Source organism: Ascaphus truei, chromosome 15 (genome assembly GCF_040206685.1).
Source record: "Ascaphus truei isolate aAscTru1 chromosome 15, aAscTru1.hap1, whole genome shotgun sequence".
Classification (NCBI taxonomy): Eukaryota; Metazoa; Chordata; class Amphibia; order Anura; family Ascaphidae; genus Ascaphus; species Ascaphus truei.
In genome coordinates this window covers 44,700,678-44,719,018 of record NC_134497.1, presented here as the reverse complement: position 1 = coordinate 44,719,018, position 18,341 = coordinate 44,700,678, and the positions used below count along the sequence as shown (strand labels likewise).

The window sequence follows — 18,341 nt, the reverse complement described above, 5'->3', positions numbered from 1 at the left end:
AAGTGAGATATACGTCACCACTCGGTGTATGGATGTCACAGGCAGAAAGACTCCATGTCAGGTGAAAGAAGGTAGGGGCCCCCCTCAACAAGACTCCCACTCAAACGCGTTTCGACGAGAAACTGTCTTCTTCTGGGACTTGGTGAAACACAGAGCTTTAGCGCAGCTCTCCCCTCTATGGACACAGCCTTAAGGCGATCTGGCGGTCAGACTGGCGAGACGTGCAGTACACCAGCGGTTCTCTCCCATGTATATATTTTTTATCACTAAAATGTGGGTGCAATTGTTCTACTTGTTATTTGTGCAATACATCATTCATACAGAATTATACTATTGCGAAATCTCTCTTCTTTCCATTTGGGATATTACCTGATGAGGACAAGTAACACAAAATAGAGGGTGTATTGCAACACGGGACTCCAACCGAAGAATATACAAAAGGGCTCCTATCAGAGAGAGATGGATCTCTGATACGTCACATGATATAAGAAGAACATTATGAGTAAGACCGACACAAAACTGATAGATAACAATATATTTCCCCCACTGGCTACACTATTATCTTGGTTTCTTTTTTCTCTTCATATATCACCTGATTCACCAAGCGCTCCCCCCTTACCTGGAAGACGTAAACTACTACAACGAAGATAGAATACCCATTACTGTATCAGGTCCACCATAAGTAGTCCCAAACACAGGTGAAATTACTTAAAATCTTGTCCGGTTCTCCCACGTATGTCTCCCTCGGTCTCTTCCGCATTCCGGCATGTGGGCGCGCATCAGGGTCCCTGCTCCGTTCCGGATGACGTCATCACGTTGTCGTGTCTTCAGTCTTGGATCCCGATTGGCCCGTCCGTCTCGCGATACTTCCCTCAGATGCGTCCTCTGATGCGGAGGTTGGGGATCCCGGCTTCCCATCAGTAATGTCTGTGATATCCTTCCTTGCGCATGCGCAGAAATATCTGCAGACTTGTGCATCCTCCAGCTTCACAGTGAAGATCAGGGAGGTGGGATACGTAGTATATGGGTATGATGTTCACATGAGGAGAGAGATAGAGAGGACATGGGTGAGAATCCGGTAAACAAACCAAGTGCTATACCCCACCATATAAAAAAACACATCCCCACAATAAAAATGTCATAAGTGTAAAAAGGAAAGTGAAGGGGGGGAGGGGGAAGTGGAGGAACGAAGTCACTAGGCTTATTATCAAACCATCTATGTCAATAAAATCAACATAACATCATAAATCAGAGGTTTAATGTTTAAAGAAAATAAGACACACATGAGGAGGAGGTCAGCAGCAGCAGCAGCATCCAGTGAACCTATGGATGAGAGACAAGTACGCATGCCCCTATTATCTAATATCAAGAAAACAATTGAGGGACATGAAGTCATTAAGTCCCCTCAGCGAAACTATCAAGTGTTGAATGTCCAGAACGCTTCTCTTTCTAAGGCCGCGGGCATGGTCAGCGCTTAGGCGCTGACCCGCGCTGACACTCGCCAGTGAGCCCCTGCAGCCGCAATGAGAGTGACTTTAGCAGGGGCTCGCGCACGCCTGCGGAAGCGTAGCCGACAATCCAATTTTAGTTTTGGCGCTCACGGGAGCTCCGTGACGTCACTGGCCCGCCCCCCGACGGCACGCGAACTAAGGCCAGGGAAATCACTTGCTTTCCTTCAGCCTCAGCGCGCCTCCGCACGGCTGCAGTTACCATGGACTCAGCCTTAGGGAGCAGTGTCCTTTTCTGACCCTGAGAAAGTCTTCTGTACTTGATCAATTCCCATTAGTTTTAGTGAGGACACCGTATGTTTAAACTCAGTGCAGTGAGAAATCAAAGCAGTCTCCTCTTTTTTAGCATTAATCTTACTCCGGTGTTCGATAAATCACGTTTTCAACATCCTATTGGTTTTGCCAACGTACACTAGTCCACGTGGGCATGTGATTGTGTATATGACGTTGGTTGTGGTGCATGTAAGTCTGTTGTTAATTTTATATTTCTGCCCACTTCTAGGATGACAAAATTTGTCCCCAGTATTTAAACTGTTGCACACGGAGACTCCGTAGCATTTATAACAACCTGGCTTCGGTTTGAGGAAATGTGGTGCACTGTAATATTTCTTATCATCTGCAGAGATTAAAATGTCCAAAATGTTTTGTCCTCTTTGAAAAGCAAATCTCGGTTTCTCCTTACATACTGTACTTAATGAATCATCCAGCTGTAAAAGCTTCCAATGCCGATACTCCAAGGAGTATTGAGAAAGGGCTGTATAGCCTGAAACGCGTGGGAGAATTCCCTTGTTTTGTCCTTAGTTTGTTTTTTGTTTTTTAACTATGTAGTCGAATAAAACTTTTTTATTTTTTCATCTACCCGGCGATGATACCCATCAAGGTTGAAACATGTCTGTGAGTGTGTAAGGTCCGGGGGAACACCTCTCCCTAAGGGGGTTCCTCCCGCGACCTCACTTACCTCTGCTCCGGCTCTCCCCCGCCGACGCGGGCGGGATCTTCCTTCCCCTCCGCTCCCCGCGGCGGCTACTGAATGCGCGCATGCGCGCGCACGGCCGAGGACTTTTACGTCCTCAGGGGGAGTTCCCGTCCCCAGCTGAGTCCGCGCGCGCCTCTCCCGCGCGGCGCAGACACGCCTGATGCGCGTGCACCGCTCACAAGCTGCATATCCAGCGCAGCTGTGGTAAGTTTTTCCCTACCAATCTCCATCTTCCCTGGGGCCGCTCCCTCGTTACTCCCCCTCTCCCTATTGGGCCGTCCTCCTACTTATACCTTGCTCAGCCATTCCTTCTTTGGCTGAGCATAGCTTTGTATGACCTGTGTTAACCACGGTCGTGCCAGCCTCAGTTCCTGTCTCTTTGTCTCCTTAGTGATCGCTTGCGTACCGAACCGGCCTGGCTGTGGATCCGCTCTGGTCTTCTACCCTTGGTTTGTATCCTGACCTCCTGGACTTCCCGACCCCTTCACCTCGGTTTGCGGATTCCTACCTACCTCCCGGCTCTGGACACCAGGCTCTCGGTACCACCTATCTTCTGGAATCTCCCTTCTCGTCTGGCGAGTATCTTACTTTATCTTATACTCCCAGACGGTTCCAGACGCCTATTTTTCAGTTTCCAGACGTGTCCCCGTAGCTGTGGGTGCAGTTTGTTACCCATCTCACCTCAGTTTCGAGGTCCCTCCTTGTCCGTGGTGAGCACAGCGTAACAAAGTGGTTTGTACTTGCTTTGCTAGTCTCATGCTGTGCTTAAAAGTTGTGTGATTGGCGATGCATCAGTTTAAATGGGCTCCATGTGAATAGATATTCCAGGCAAAAGGTGACACTTTGTGACCTCATTTGCATGTCATTGCCCAGAATCCCTTGCTGCAGTGGGAGCACTGTATGCTAGGTGATAATGGTTGAAAGGCAGGGTTGCAGACCTGTCTAAGACATGTAAAGTGCTCACAAGTGATATTCTTTATTGGCTATATGCTAACGGTGGAGGTTTCTGTCGCCTTTTTCTCCCACAATAACTTAAAATGTATATCTATATATATAAAACTGAAAATCTTGGTTGTGTCTAGACAATTTGATTGGTCCGTCGGTCCGTCCGTTGGTCCGCCCGCCCTCCCACGGCTCTCATTGTGTCCCGCCCCCATGTGTCCCACCCCCCAATGGCTCTCATTGGCCGGTGCTCTCTAACCCAGGGCTCCCCAACCCCCAGGCACACTGCTGCTGCTGCCTGTGGTGAGTAAATGCTTCCTGGTGGTGGTATCGGCTGTTGTTGCTGGGGGGAGGCTTAACTGAGATTGTGAGTTCCCCCCAGCTCCGTTTTTGCCCCCCAGCTCCGTCGCTCCGTTTTTGCCCCCCCCAGCTCTGCTTTTGCCCCCCCGGCACACACAGTGACACACACACTAACAGACGCAGTGACACCCCCCCTTCCCTGCCTTCCCCCCCGCCTGCCCCTGCCTTCCCCCCACTGCCTTCCCCCCCACCCCTGCCTTCTCCCCCACCCCACCTCTGCCTTCTCCCCCACCCCTGCCTTCTCCCCCACCCCACCCCTGCCTTCTCCCCCACCCCTGCCTTCTCCCCCACCCCACCCCTGCCTTCTCCCCCACCCCACCCCTGCTTCCCCCCCGCCGCCCCTGCCTTTTCCGCCCCTCCTTACCACACTAGCCTCTCCACCCGCCCTCCTGCCCTCCCACCTCTGCCTTTCACCCACTCCTGCCGCACGCACTCCTGTCGCCCTCTCGCCTCTGCTTTCACCCTACCGCCACCCACCCTTCCGCTTCTGCCTTTCACCCACCTGCCCTCCCGCCACCCGTACTGAACACCCACCCGCCGCCTCACACCCGCTCACACCCTAGCGGGACACACCCCTCACATTTTTACATCACTTATGTCACCAAAATATACATTGTACTGTGGTGTGTTTACAATAAACCCTTTTTAAACAACATCGTATTACAGTTTCTTCCATGTTTCTTTTCAACCTCTCCACCAAATAGTGAACCTATTGTTCCCCTATTTATAAATAATACTACCTATTACGGATTTACATCCCGGGCAACGCCAGTGCAGGGGTTAGTTCCTCACAAGGCCCAGTAATTTTAAGTGTTTCTATAATGTTGCCTTGTAAAGGGCAAAGCTAGTCACCTAGTTCTAGAAACTGCCAGTTAGGTCACATGACATGCTGTGACCAGGTTGCAACATTACTTCTGCCCGGATACTGGGGTGGGATGTTGGCCACGCCCCCTGGGTATAAAAGGTGGGGATCCACCATTTTGTAGCCAGACCCCATTTTACCATCATGAAGATCACCTGGACAATCCAGAGTGACGGCTCCCAAGGAAAAGGAACCAAAGCCATTCCATTCACTGAGGGAGTCGTCTCCATCACCGGGCCGAGGCCTGGGCGGCTGCGGGCTTCTCCTGACTGTGGGATAGTGTCCAGCAAGGCACAGGGCTCTTTATAGAGATAAGCCACTATGTGACTCAAGAGCTGGACGAACCTTTTTGATATGCTAAACCCTGTCCTGTTTCATCCCGAATGCACTGTGCATATGAAGACGTGTTACAAGTTATTAAACCCAGTTGAAAAGCTCCTGGCACCTGTACAATTATTCCAACCTACTCCTTATACAAGGCAGCCCGGATCCAGCTACCCCGAGACGCACCCTAAAACCGGTCCTGTTGATACAAGCAGGTAATCCACTGAGCAGTTTACACACTTCAGACCCACACCTGTTTAAAGTGACAGAGACGGTTTAATACCCTCCTTTACACTACTCCCTGTCTCTGGTCAGGGGGGGGGAGATAGGGGTATTACATATATATATATATATATACATATAAATATATAATCCACAATGCACTCTCTTAAAAGAAATGATTACCAACACTAAAACAATCAGTATAGGTGTGCGTGTGTATATATAATATACAGATATATTTCTGTATGCCTGGAGGACAGATGCTTCCATGATCAAGCAATAGTGCAAATACATTAAGTGAAAATTATGTCATGTCGGTGAGAATTATCTTGCATGCATATAGTCTTAGGCAGGTCTAGGACACGTGAATGTGCTCACAAGTGATCTTTTTATTTGCTATATGCAATACTGTGGATGTTTCTTGTTGCCTTTTTCACCCACCATAACTTAAAACGTGATGGGGGGGGGGGGGAGAATGTGTGTGTGTGTGTGTTAGTGTTACTTTGCTCTGTGTGTCATTTGGAGTCTCGGGAAGTAGTATCCTCAATGACAATTAAGTTTATGTTCACTGCCTTTGAACTGCTTTATTTTTCTGGTACAGTAACTTCATACTTTGTGTGGATATATATATAGGTAACTGAAAGGCGTGTACTGCGGTGTCGGGAGGGGGAGGGACTGGCAGTAACAGACTGGTGCTTTTTGGCGGGAGCTGAGGTTTATGAGGCTTACCCGCACGCGCTTCGCTCTGATTGGACGTCTGTCGCTCGCTGGACACGCCCACCCTGGGTTCTCAGACCGCTATTTTGCCCAGTCATGCTGATCTTGCGCCCGCTGATTTTACAGCCAATCAGAGCAAGTTGAGCGACCCTCGCGTTGCAAGCCTCGTTGTGGCTGACCAATGGCGAGGCGTGGCCAGGCAGTCCTGTCGCGGATGAGAGTGGCAGTTGGAAGTGGCAGTTGTGTTATTGCCGCGCAGGTAAGGGGGGCAGTTACTGGCCCTTGTAGGAATCGCAGTCACTAGTCTCCCCATACCTGGGAATGCAAGCGCTCGTCACATAGAGTAATGTTCATTATCTTTACATTGCCTGTTTCTTGCTCTTCGCAGTTTTAGATTGTCATCCTGTTTAATTTGTGCTGGGCATCTGTAATGCCAAGCAGTATAACTAGTGATCGTTAACCTGAAAGTGACTACGTGTGACTGCTGGCGTCCTTATGAGCAGAGTCTCCTGGCTGTTATGTTATGAATGTTTTATTTTGTACCATACACGGTTATTGGGTCGCTGTATATGTTATAACAGGGTCTGGCCGTACAAATCCCCTTAGTGCTCCGGACACGTGACTGTAATCCCCCAAATTGTTACCGCTGTGTCTGCGGGTGCAGCTCGGCCCCTCTGCTAATCCCGGGCTTATTTCCCAGGGAACTGGTTGCCAGGTTTATTTATCAAACAGCACTCCCCCCCCCTATACAAAACCCGGTCATGCGAGGGGTGCACCCGGGAATAAGGCAGTTACCGCTCCTCTCCCCCTTGTTACTGAGAGAGGACTCTTATTGCTGCTCTTCTTGCTCTTTCCAAAGCTGTATTTATTTGTTATATCTGATGCTCCGTTTAGGAGACATGTGTATGGGACATTTGGAAGTTACAATGGGGTTCTCTCTCCCCCCAGTGCGGGGTAACCGTTACCATGGCAACCTCAAGCTAGAGATAACAATCCGGTTTTAACACAAAAAAGCACTTTCCAAAAAAATAAAGTGTGTTTAGGGGACAAGATACTAACATTGAGTTCACCTTCTGTATGCTTGTGTGTGGGGGGGGGGGGGGGGGGATTGCTGCTGTAATGAGTGTATCATTAATAGGGGTTAGAGATTATTGATGCCGTTACCGCACCTATAATGAATAAACCCTGACTGTGCGCTGTGCGCTTTCCCTGCAGGGCTGGGGCGTGTAAGGGTGAGTGTGTAACGTCGCACGCTATGTGCTGACTTATTTAAAGGGTCGTTCCCTCCTGGGACACGCGTGATCCACGGACAGCAGCGGCGTGTTTAACCCCTTCAGTGCCGGAGGGTCCTGCTGCACCTGCGGTTTAGGGCCCTTTCCGGACACTTCCTGATCATGTGATCACATGACCTCATTGTCCGCGCTCTGCGCGATCCAACCACCTCGGAAAGGAGCCCAGCGCCGTGATCTGCAGCAGGGGGGGGGGGGGGGGGGGGCAACCAGCAGGCCAGGTTTGTAGGATATCCCTGCTTCACCACAGATTGCTCAGACTGAGCCTCTGATTGAACCACCTGTGCTGAAGCCGGGATATCTTTTAAAACCTGACCTGTTGGTGACCGTTGCGGACTAGAGTTGGCCAGCCCAGATCTGCAGGGTACATAGTAAGGTGTGCGTATCGCGTATACTGTGTTCATGCAGCACTAAAGGGGTTAATAGGGGCAATTGATCTAATTAATAGAAGTATTTGAAAATAATTATTACCATTTTTACAGTAAACCAAATCTTTGCTGCGTTTTGTACCATCTTTATCCAACGTCTTTTGGCGACAAGACGGTCAGTTCTCAAAGCCGGAGGAAATTTTGTTCCCAAAGTAATTACATTAATCAGAGCGACACGAATTCAGTGTTCCCGGAGAAAAGTACCCTTTTCATTTATTCACTCGATAAAAATAAGACCGGGAATTGAATCTTTCTGAAGAAGCCGATTACGCTGAGATATTCACAAAAACGTTACTTTTATGATCTGATGCATAGGATCTAACTTTTAACACCTCACTGCGAAAGAGTGTTTAACCTTCGCAGTGCCCCAATGATGTGCCAGACACGTCTCGGGCACTCGCCTGTATTCTGGGGGCGCATCGGCTGACGGGACAGGTAAACTTAGATTGTCAGCAGCCTGGACCGCTGCCTCATGCGTTTGTCCTTTCTCTCCTAACTCCACAGCGTTTGTTCAATGGCGGCCCTATGGGGAGATATCTACGGGAATACACCGCTCCTGGAGGAAGTGGCGCCCATCGCTGTGGATGCAGCTTTGTTACATGGAGTCCTGATGAGAACAAAGGAGAATCCAAATTCATCTGAAGTAAGCATAATAAAGAAATAAATACATCAGCGTCGTCGTGTTTCCTCTGGGATGATATATGAGGGCCATAATAGAAAATGTTTTATTGTGCTGGCGCACGGTCTTACAGCCATTCCTTGTGCATGCGCACACACACTGCTACGTTTCTGTATACACAGACACACACAGGCAGAGATACACAGACGCACACAGGCAGAGATACACAGACGCGCGCACAGGCAGAGATACACAGACGCACACAGGCAGAGATACACAGACGCGCGCACAGGCAGAGATACACAGACGCGCGCACAGGCAGAGATACACAGACGCGCGCACAGGCAGAGATACACAGACGCGCGCACAGGCAGAGATACACAGACGCGCGCACAGGCAGAGATACACAGACGCGCGCACAGGCAGAGATACACAGACGCGCGCACAGGCAGAGATACACAGACGAGCGCACAGGCAGAGATACACAGACGCGCGCACAGGCAGAGATACACAGACGCGCGCACAGGCAGAGATACACAGACGCGCGCACAGGCAGAGATACACAGACGCGCGCACAGGCAGAGATACACAGACGCGCGCACAGGCAGAGATACACAGACGAGCGCACAGGCAGAGATACACAGACGCGCGCACAGGCAGAGATACACAGACGCGCGCACAGGCAGAGATACACAGACGCGCGCACAGGCAGAGATACACAGACGCGCGCACAGGCAGAGATACACAGACGCGCGCACAGGCAGAGATACACAGACGCGCGCACAGGCAGAGATACACAGACGAGCGCACAGGCAGAGATACACAGACGCGCGCACAGGCAGAGATACACAGACGCGCGCACAGGCAGAGATACACAGACGCGCGCACAGGCAGAGATACACAGACGCGCGCACAGGCAGAGATACACAGACGCGCGCACAGGCAGAGATACACAGACGCGCGCACAGGCAGAGATACACAGACGCGCGCACAGGCAGAGATACACAGACGCGCGCACAGGCAGAGATACACAGACGCGCACAGGCAGAGATACACAGACGCGCGCACAGGCAGAGATACACAGACGCGCGCACAGGCAGAGATACACAGACGCGCGCACAGGCAGAGATACACAGACGCGCGCACAGGCAGAGATACACAGACGCGCACAGGCAGAGATACACAGACGCGCGCACAGGCAGAGATACACAGACGCGCGCACAGGCAGAGATACACAGACGCGCGCACAGGCAGAGATACACAGACGCGCGCACAGGCAGAGATACACAGAGCAGAAAGAACAGCGCAAAAGATCTCAGGGAAGGAAGTATTTAAAGGATGAAAATTCAATCAGCAGGTAATATATGCATGTACATCAAATATAATGTATATCAGCAAGACCTGTTATGTACGTGTTACCACACGGGAACAGGCAGCTCCTCCGCACATCGATCGGTGCCACAGTCTTTAACCTGGATGGAGCTCCTCGTCCTAAGCTGGGGAGGAGCTGCCTGTTCCCGTGTGGTAACACGTACATAACAGGTCTTGCTGATATACATTATATTTGATGTACATGCATATATTACCTGCTGATTGAATTTTCATCCTTTAAATACTTCACTATGAGATATTTTGCTCTGTTTTGTTTCTGTAATAGCCTCATAGGATGTTGAGCCATCCTCTATAACAGGCCTGCACAACGTGTAAAGTGAGACGGGCCGAGCTGCTCCAAGGAAAACCGTTTCGGGCCGCACAGGTAAGGCTGTGTTTATAGTACTTGCGACATCACACTGCAAGTACATGCTGTAGGTTGCGGGTGCCCATAGTGGGTTCGACGTCGCGGTCGATCGCCTTTTGTCAAAATAATTTGAGACTTGCTGCGGCGGCAGCGTGATGTCAACGGCAAGTGAGCGGTTCTGCCAATGAGGGCGAACCACTCACGGCCTTCCCCTGGTTGCCCTCTCGTCTCCTGCACCATAGTGCAGGAATCGCTATTGGGACGGCAACGGCTGACATCATGCTGTCACGTCGCCGTCACCTGCACTATAAGCGCTGCCTGAAACTGCATTTATTCAAAATTATACATTTATTTACCATGTTTACTTGAAACAAAATTACATTTAAAATAATTTGAATTAAAGTATCTAATTTCCTAATCATCTCACAAACTTAATGAGGTATTTTACCTCTTCAGCAACAAGCTTGCTCATCATCATCTTATCTCCCCCTGCCTCCCTCATCATCATATCTCCCCCCCCCCCAGATCATGATCATCATATCTCTCTCCCCCCCCCTCCAGATCATGATCATATAATCTCCCCCCCCCCCATATGCCTACCTGATTAGGAGTCACGGAGACGGGCAGGGGGAGATGCTGGTATGCTGCGGTCGGGCAGCAGAGGTGTCTGAGCAGAGCAGGCAGGACCGCACGAGGTAGGAAGCGCGCACCTGAAGTGCCGGGTCACACTACTAGAACGCGCTCCTACCCTGCCGGACTCTGACTCGGGAGAGGTGTCTGAGAACGGGCTCGGGGGGGAGGAGGGGGAGAGCGAGCAAAGCTGTCGCAGGCCGCATAGTGAGCGCAGGGGGGCCTTATGCTGTGCAGGCTGCTCTATAACCAGCAGCAGATTCTCAAGTTTGGTCCTAACAAAGGTTTAAACACTAATTTTTTTTTGTTGATTTTTCACTATATATCTATCCATCATCTCTCCTCCATCATCTCTCCTCCATCATCTCTCCTCCATCATCTCAGAAAAAGAATTGTAACTATAGCACTAAAGTATAAATACCTACTTAGTGATACAAACAGTGATAAATATCCTTTAAATAAAGGTAGGCTGCCTAGTACAAACCGAATACAACATGGAAAAAAGAAAAACCTGGCGCCAAATGTGCAGAATGGTAAGTGCTGTGATCCTCAGAGAATCTGCACGAGTGCTTCACAGGCCATGAAACGAGAGAAGAGAAAACAAACACAAATCATGGCGTACAACTGCTGGGTAACTCAGTCTACCACTATACAACATATAAACAATAAGACTCCTAGTGAACAAACTAAATATAACATTTATTTTAAAATGAACTCTGTCATAAAGGACAGCAATGGAGCAGTAGAGAGCAGCTGGTCATCCGGTGATGGTAAAAATCAAAACCCTACTTACGACAAGCAAGGTGATAACAAGCGATGTATTAACAGTGCCTCTCGGCGCAGGGAATGTCCTGGCAGAGTATACACTCTGCTCCGCCGGTACTCTCGCCCGGAATCCCTTCCGATGTGCACAGGAAACGTGCCGGTGGTGGAAACGGTCTCTCCGGGGTTCACATGCCAACAGCACGTGCGGCTGGTTCCCTTCCTTCTCCTATCCTGGCAATAGACACGCGCCCGCATGCGAGTGTGCCCGTGCTCGTAAAGGGATAAGGGCTGTTGTCTGGATGCCGGTGACTGACAGTAAAAAATGAAAGTGCTTGACAAGCTGCTCATAGAAATGCTCAATGCAGTCCTCAGGGTGACACCTGCCACCCACCCTACGCGTTTCGTAGAAATGATTCTACGCTATGATTTGTGTTTGTTTTCTCTTCTCTCGTTTCATGGCCTGTCAAGCACTCGTGCAGATTCTCTGAGGATCACAGGACTTAACATTTTGAACATTTGGCGCCAGGTTTTTCACTAATACTGATTCTCACACACACTGACCTGACGGACTGATTGACATACCTATTACATATATATATATATAGCGGAAGAATAGGTTTGGGATTTGGTAGAAATGTTGGATAAAAAAGGTGAAAACAAACATGCAGGTAAGCTTCATATGATGTTTTTCTTTAGAAATGCTTTATTGTCAAGACACCACAATACAATGTCGTGTTTGGTTCTAAAAATAAGCCAAAAAGTTGAAGTTTAGGTAAAAAAAATATGTGGATATTCCTGAGAATAATGATGGGTGACATCTCCATGGTAGGGTGTGATGCGGGGGTAGGGGGGCGAGTGCTCTGTGTGATGCGGGGGTAGGGGGGCGAGTGCTCTGTGTGATGCGGGGGTAGGGGGGCGAGTGCTCTGTGTGATGCGGGGGTGGGGGGGGTGAGTGCTGTGTGTGATGCGGGGGTAGGGGGGCGAGTGCTCTGTGATGCGGGGGGTGGGGGGGGCGAGTGCTCTGTGTGATGCGGGGGGTGGGGGGGGCGAGTGCTCTGTGATGCGGGGGTGGGGGGCGAGTGCTCTGTGTGATGCGGGGGTAGGGGGGCGAGTGCTCTGTGTGATGCGGGGGTAGGGGGGGCGAGTGCTCTGTGTGATGCGGGGGTGGGGGGGCGAGTGCTCTGTGATGCGGGGGTAGGGGGGCGAGTGCTCTGTGTGATGCGGGGGTAGGGGGGCGAGTGCTCTGTGTGATGCGGGGGTGGGGGGCGAGTGCTCTGTGTGATGCGGGGGGTAGGGGGGGCGAGTGCTCTGTGATGCGGGGGTAGGGGGGCGAGTGCTCTGTGATGCGGGGGTAGGGGGGCGAGTGCTCTGTGTGATGCGGGGGTAGGGGGCGAGTACTCTGATGCGGGGGTAGGGGGCGAGTGCTCTGTGTGATGCGGGGGGTGGGGGGGCGAGTGCTCTGTGTGATGCGGGGGTAGGGGGGCGAGTGCTCTGATGCGGGGGTAGGGGGCGAGTGCTCTGTGATGCGGGGGTGGGGGGGCGAGTGCTCTGATGCAGGGGTAGGGGGGCGAGTGCTCTGTGTGATGCGGGGGGTAGGGGGCGAGTGCTCTGTGTGATGCGGGGGGTGGAGGGGGCGAGTGCTCTCTGTGATGCGGGGGTGGGGGGGCGAGTGCTCTGTGTGATGCGGGGGGTGGAGGGGGCGAGTGCTCTCTGTGATGCGGGGGTGGGGGGGCGAGTGCTCTGTGATGCGGGGGGGGTGGGGGGCGAGTGCTCTGTGTGATGCGGGGAGTGGGGGGGCGGAGTGCCTGTGTGATGCGGGGGTGGGGGGGGGCGAGTGCTCTGTGATGCGGGGGTGGGGGGGCGAGTGCTCAGTGATGCGGGGGTAGGGGGGCGAGTGCTCTGTGTGATGCGGGGGTGGGGGGGCGAGTGCTCTGTGATGCGGGGTAGGGGGCGAGTGCTCTGTGATGCGGGGGTAGGGGCGAGTGCTCTGTGTGATGCGGGGGTGGGGGGGCGAGTGCTCTGTGTGATGCGGGGGTGGGGGGGCGAGTGCTCTGTGTGATGCGGGGGTAGGGGGGCGAGTGCTCTGATGCAGGGGTAGGGGGGCGAGTGCTCTGTGTGATGCGGGGGTAGGGGGGCGAGTGCTCTGTGTGATGCGGGGGTGGAGGGGGCGAGTGCTCTCTGTGATGCGGGGGGTGGGGGGGGGGGCGAGTGCTCTGTGTGATGCGGGGGGTGGAGGGGGCGAAGTGCTCTGTGTGATGCGGGGGGTGGGGGGGGCGAGTGCTCTGTGTGATGCGGGGGGTGGGGGGGCGAGTGCTCTGTGTGATGCGGGGGGTGGGGGGGGCGAGTGCTCTGTGTGATGCGGGGGTGGGGGGGCGAGGTGCTCTGTGTGATGCGGGGGTAGGGGGGCGAGTGCTCTGTGATGCGGGGGTAGGGGGGCGAGTGCTCTGTGTGATGCGGGGGTAGGGGGCGAGTGCTCTGTGTGATGCGGGGGTAGGGGGGCGAGTGCTCTGTGTGATGCGGGGGTGGGGGGGGCGAGTGCTCTGTGTGATGCGGGGGTGGGGGGGCGAGTGCTCTGTGTGATGCGGGGGGTGGGGGGGGCGAGTGCTCTGTGTGATGCGGGGGTGGGGGGGCGAGTGCTCTGTGTGATGCAGGGGTAGGGGGGCGAGTGCTATGTGATGCGGGGGTAGGGGGGCGAGTGCTCTGTGTGATGCGGGGGTAGGGGGCGAGTGCTCTGTGTGATGCGGGGGTAGGGGGCGAGTGCTCTGTGTGATGCGGGGGTAGGGGGACGAGTGCTCTGTGATGCGGGGGGGTGGGGGGGGTGAGTGCTGTGTGTGATGCGGGGGTAGGGGGGCGAGTGCTCTGTGTGATGCGGGGGTAGGGGGGCGAGTGCTCTGTGTGATGCGGGGGTAGGGGGGCGAGTGCTCTGTGTGATGCGGGGGTAGGGGGGGCGAGTGCTCTGTGTGATGCGGGGGTAGGGGGCGAGTGCTCTGTGTGATGCGGGGGTAGGGGCGAGTGCTCTGTGTGATGCGGGGGTGGGGGGGCGAGTGCTCTGTGTGATGCGGGGGTAGGGGGGCGAGTGCTCTGTGTGATGCGGGGGTGGGGGGGCGAGTGCTCTGTGTGATGCGGGGGTAGGGGGGCGAGTGCTCTGTTTGATGCGGGGGTGGGGGGGGCGAGTGCTCTGTGTGATGCGGGGGTGGGGGGGCGAGTGCTCTGTGTGATGCGGGGGGTGGGGGGCGAGTGCTCTGTGTGATGCGGGGGTGGGGGGGCGAGTGCTCTGTGTGATGCGGGAGTGGGGGGGGCGAGTTCTCTGTGATGCGGGGGTGGGGGGGCGAGTGCTCTGTGTGATGCGGGGGTAGGGGGGCGAGTGCTCTGTGTGATGCGGGGGTGGGGGGGCGAGTGCTCTGTGTGATGCGGGGGTAGGGGGGGCGAGTGCTCTGTGTGATGCGGGGGTGGGGGGGCGAGTGCTCTGTGTGATGCGGGAGTGGGGGGGCGAGTGCTGTGTGTGATGCGGGGGTAGGGGGGCGAGTGCTCTGTGTGATGCGGGGGTGGGGGGGCGAGTGCTCTGTGTGATGCGGGGGTGGGGGGGCGAGTGCTCTGTGTGATGCGGGGGTAGGGGGCGAGTGCTCTGTGTGATGCGGGGGTGGGGGGGCGAGTGCTCTGTGTGATGCGGGGGTGGGGGGGCGAGTGCTCTGTGTGATGCGGGGGTGGGGGGGCGAGTGCTCTGTGTGATGCGGGGGTAGGGGGGCGAGTGCTCTGTGTGATGCGGGGGTGGGGGGGGCGAGTGCTCTGTGTGATGCGGGGGTAGGGGGGCGAGTGCTCTGTGTGATGCGGGGGTAGGGGGCGAGTGCTCTGTGTGATGCGGGGGTAGGGGGGCGAGTGCTCTGTGTGATGCGGGGGTAGGGGGGCGAGTGCTCTGTGTGATGCGGGGGTAGGGGGGCGAGTGCTCTGTGTGATGCGGGGGTGGGGGGGCGAGTGCTCTGTGTGATGCGGGGGTGGGGGGGCGAGTGCTCTGTGTGATGCGGGGGTAGGGGGGCGAGTGCTCTGTGTGATGCGGGGGGTGGGGGGGGCGAGTGCTCTGTGTGATGCGGGGGTAGGGGGGCGAGTGCTCTGTGATGCGGGGGTGGGGGGGCGAGTGCTCTGTGTGATGCGGGGGTAGGGGGGGCGAGTGCTCTGTGTGATGCGGGGGTAGGGGGCGAGTGCTCTGTGTGATGCGGGGGTAGGGGGGCGAGTGCTCTGTGTGATGCGGGGGTGGGGGGGCGAGTGCTCTGTGTGATGCGGGGGGTGGGGGGCGAGTGCTCTGTGTGATGCGGGGGGTGGGGGGGGCGAGTGCTGTGTGTGATGCGGGGGTAGGGGGGCGAGTTCTCTGATGCGGGGTAGGGGGGCGAGTGCTCTGTGTGATGCGGGGGTGGGGGGGGCGAGTGCTCTGTGTGATGCGGGGGGTGGGGGGGGCGAGTGCTCTGTGTGATGCGGGGGTAGGGGGGCGAGTTCTCTGATGCGGGGGTAGGGGGGCGAGTGCTCTGTGTGATGCGGGGGTAGGGGGCGAGTGCTCAGTGTGATGCGGGGGTAGGGGGGCGAGTGCTCAGTGATGCAGGGGTAGGGGGGCGAGTGCTCTGTGATGCGGGGGTGGGGGGGCGAGTGCTCTGTGTGATGCGGGGGTGGGGGGGCGAGTGCTCAGTGATGCAGGGGTAGGGGGGCGAGTGCTCTGTGATGCGGGGGTGGGGGGGCGAGTGCTCTGTGTGATGCGGGGGTAGGGGGGCGAGTGCTCTGTGTGATGCGGGGGTAGGGGGGCGAGTGCTCTGTGTGATGCGGGGGTGGGGGGGCGAGTGCTCAGTGATGCGGGGGTGGGGGGGCGAGTGCTCAGTGTGATGCGGGGGTAGGGGGCGAGTGCTCTGATGCGGGGGTAGGGGGCGAGTGCTCTGTGTGATGCGGGGGGTGGGGGGGCGAGTGCTCTGTGTGATGCGGGGGTAGGGGGACGAGTGCTCTGTGATGCGGGGGGGTGGGGGGGGTGAGTGCTGTGTGTGATGCGGGGGTAGGGGGGCGAGTGCTCTGTGTGATGCGGGGGTAGGGGGGCGAGTGCTCTGTGATGCGGGGGGTGGGGGGGGCGAGTGCTCTGTGTGATGCGGGGGTGGGGGGGGCGAGTGCTCTGTGATGCGGGGGTAGGGGGCGAGTTCTCTGTGTGATGCGGGGGGGTGGGGGGGCGAGTGCTCTGTGTGATGCGGGGGTGGGGGGGCGAGTTCTCTGATGCGGGGGTGGGGGGGCGAGTGCTCTGTGTGATGCGGGGGTGGGGGGGCGAGTGCTCTGTGTGATGCGGGGGTAGGGGGGCGAGTGCTCTGTGTGATGCGGGGGTAGGGGGGCGAGTGCTCTGTGTGATGCGGGGGTAGGGGGGCGAGTGCTCTGTGATGCGGGGGGTAGGGGGGCGAGTGCTCTGTGATGCGGGGGGGGGTAGTGTGTGGTGGATGGGGGTGGGGTGCTGTGTGTGTGATGCGGGGGTAGGGGGGGCGAGTGCTCTGTGTGATGCGGGGGTAGGGGGGCGAGTGCTCTGTGATGCGGGGGGGTGGGGGGGGTGAGTGCTGTGTGTGATGCGGGGGTAGGGGGGCGAGTGCTCTGTGATGTGGGGGGGGTGGGGGGGGTGAGTGCTGTGTGTGATGCGGGGGTAGGGGGCGAGTGCTCTGTGATGCGGGGGGTGGGGGGGCGAGTGCTCTGTGATGCGGGGGTAGGGGGGCGAGTGCTGTGTGTGATGCGGGGGTGGGGGGGCGAGTGCTCTGTGATGCGGGGGTAGGGGGGGCGAGTGCTCTGTGTGATGCGGGGGTAGGGGGGCGAGTTCTCTGATGCGGGGGGTAGGGGGGGCGAGTGCTCTGTGTGATGCGGGGGTGGGGGGGCGAGTGCTCTGTGATGCGGGGGTGGGGGGGCGAGTGCTCTGTGTGATGCGGGGGTAGGGGGGGCGAGTTCTCTGATGCGGGGGTAGGGGGGCGAGTGCTCTGTGTGATGCGGGGGGTGGGGGGGCGAGTTCTCTGATGCGGGGGTAGGGGGGCGAGTGCTCAGTGATGCAGGGGTTAGGGGCGAGTGCTCTGTGTGATGCGGGGGTAGGGGGGGCGAGTGCTCAGTGTGATGCGGGGGTGGGGGGGCGAGTGCTCTGTGTGATGCGGGGGGTAGGGGGGCGAGTGCTCTGTGTGATGCGGGGGGTGGGGGGGGCGAGTGCTCAGTGTGATGCGGGGGTGGGGGGCGAGTGCTCTGTGTGATGCGGGGGTAGGGGGGCGAGTGCTCTGTGTGATGCGGGGGTGGGGGGGCGAGTGCTCTGTGTGATGCGGGGGTAGGGGGGCGAGTGCTCTGTGTGATGCGGGGGTAGGGGGGCGAGTTCTCTGATGCGGGGGTAGGGGGGCGAGTGCTCTGTGTGATGCGGGGGTAGGGGGGCGAGTGCTCTGTGATGCGGGGGGTAGGGGGGCGAGTGCTCTGTGATGCGGGGGTAGGGGGGCGAGTGCTCTGTGTGATGCGGGGGGTAGGGGGGCGAGTGCTCTGTGTGATGCGGGGGTAGGGGGGCGAGTGCTCAGTGTGATGCGGGGGGTGGGGGGGGGCGAGTGCTCTGTGTGATGCGGGGGTGGGGGGGCGAGTGCTCTGTGTGATGCGGGGGTAGGGGGGCGAGTGCTCAGTGTGATGCGGGGGTGGGGGGGCGAGTGCTCTGTGTGATGCGGGGGGTGGGGGGGGCGAGTGCTCTGTGATGCGGGGGTAGGGGGCGAGTGCTCTGTGATGCGGGGGTAGGGGGGCGAGTGCTCTGTGATGCGGGGGTAGGGGGGCGAGTGCTCTGTGATGCGGGGGTAGGGGGGCGAGTGCTCTGTGATGCGGGGGTAGGGGGGCGAGTGCTCAGTGTGATGCGGGGGTGGGGGGGCGAGTGCTCTGTGTGATGCGGGGGTGGGGGGGCGAGTGCTCTGTGTGATGCGGGGGTAGGGGGCGAGTGCTCTGTGTG

At 56.5% G+C, this 18,341-nt stretch overlaps 1 protein-coding gene across 3 annotated transcripts in view; it reads left to right on the top strand.

Moving 5' to 3' along the window:
- The first annotated feature begins 4,769 nt into the window (after positions 1-4,769).
- GSS (glutathione synthetase) overlaps positions 4,770-18,341 on the top strand; it is a 60,578-nt gene continuing 47,006 nt past the window's right edge. Inside the window, exons 1-2 of one of the 3 annotated variants that reach the window (XM_075572467.1) lie at positions 4,770-5,187; positions 8,133-8,271. In XM_075572467.1, the coding sequence (XP_075428582.1) occupies positions 5,003-5,187; positions 8,133-8,271 (324 nt within the window). In that variant the 5' untranslated portion in view covers positions 4,770-5,002. The other 2 variants (XM_075572468.1, XM_075572469.1) reach the window with 2 other exon arrangements.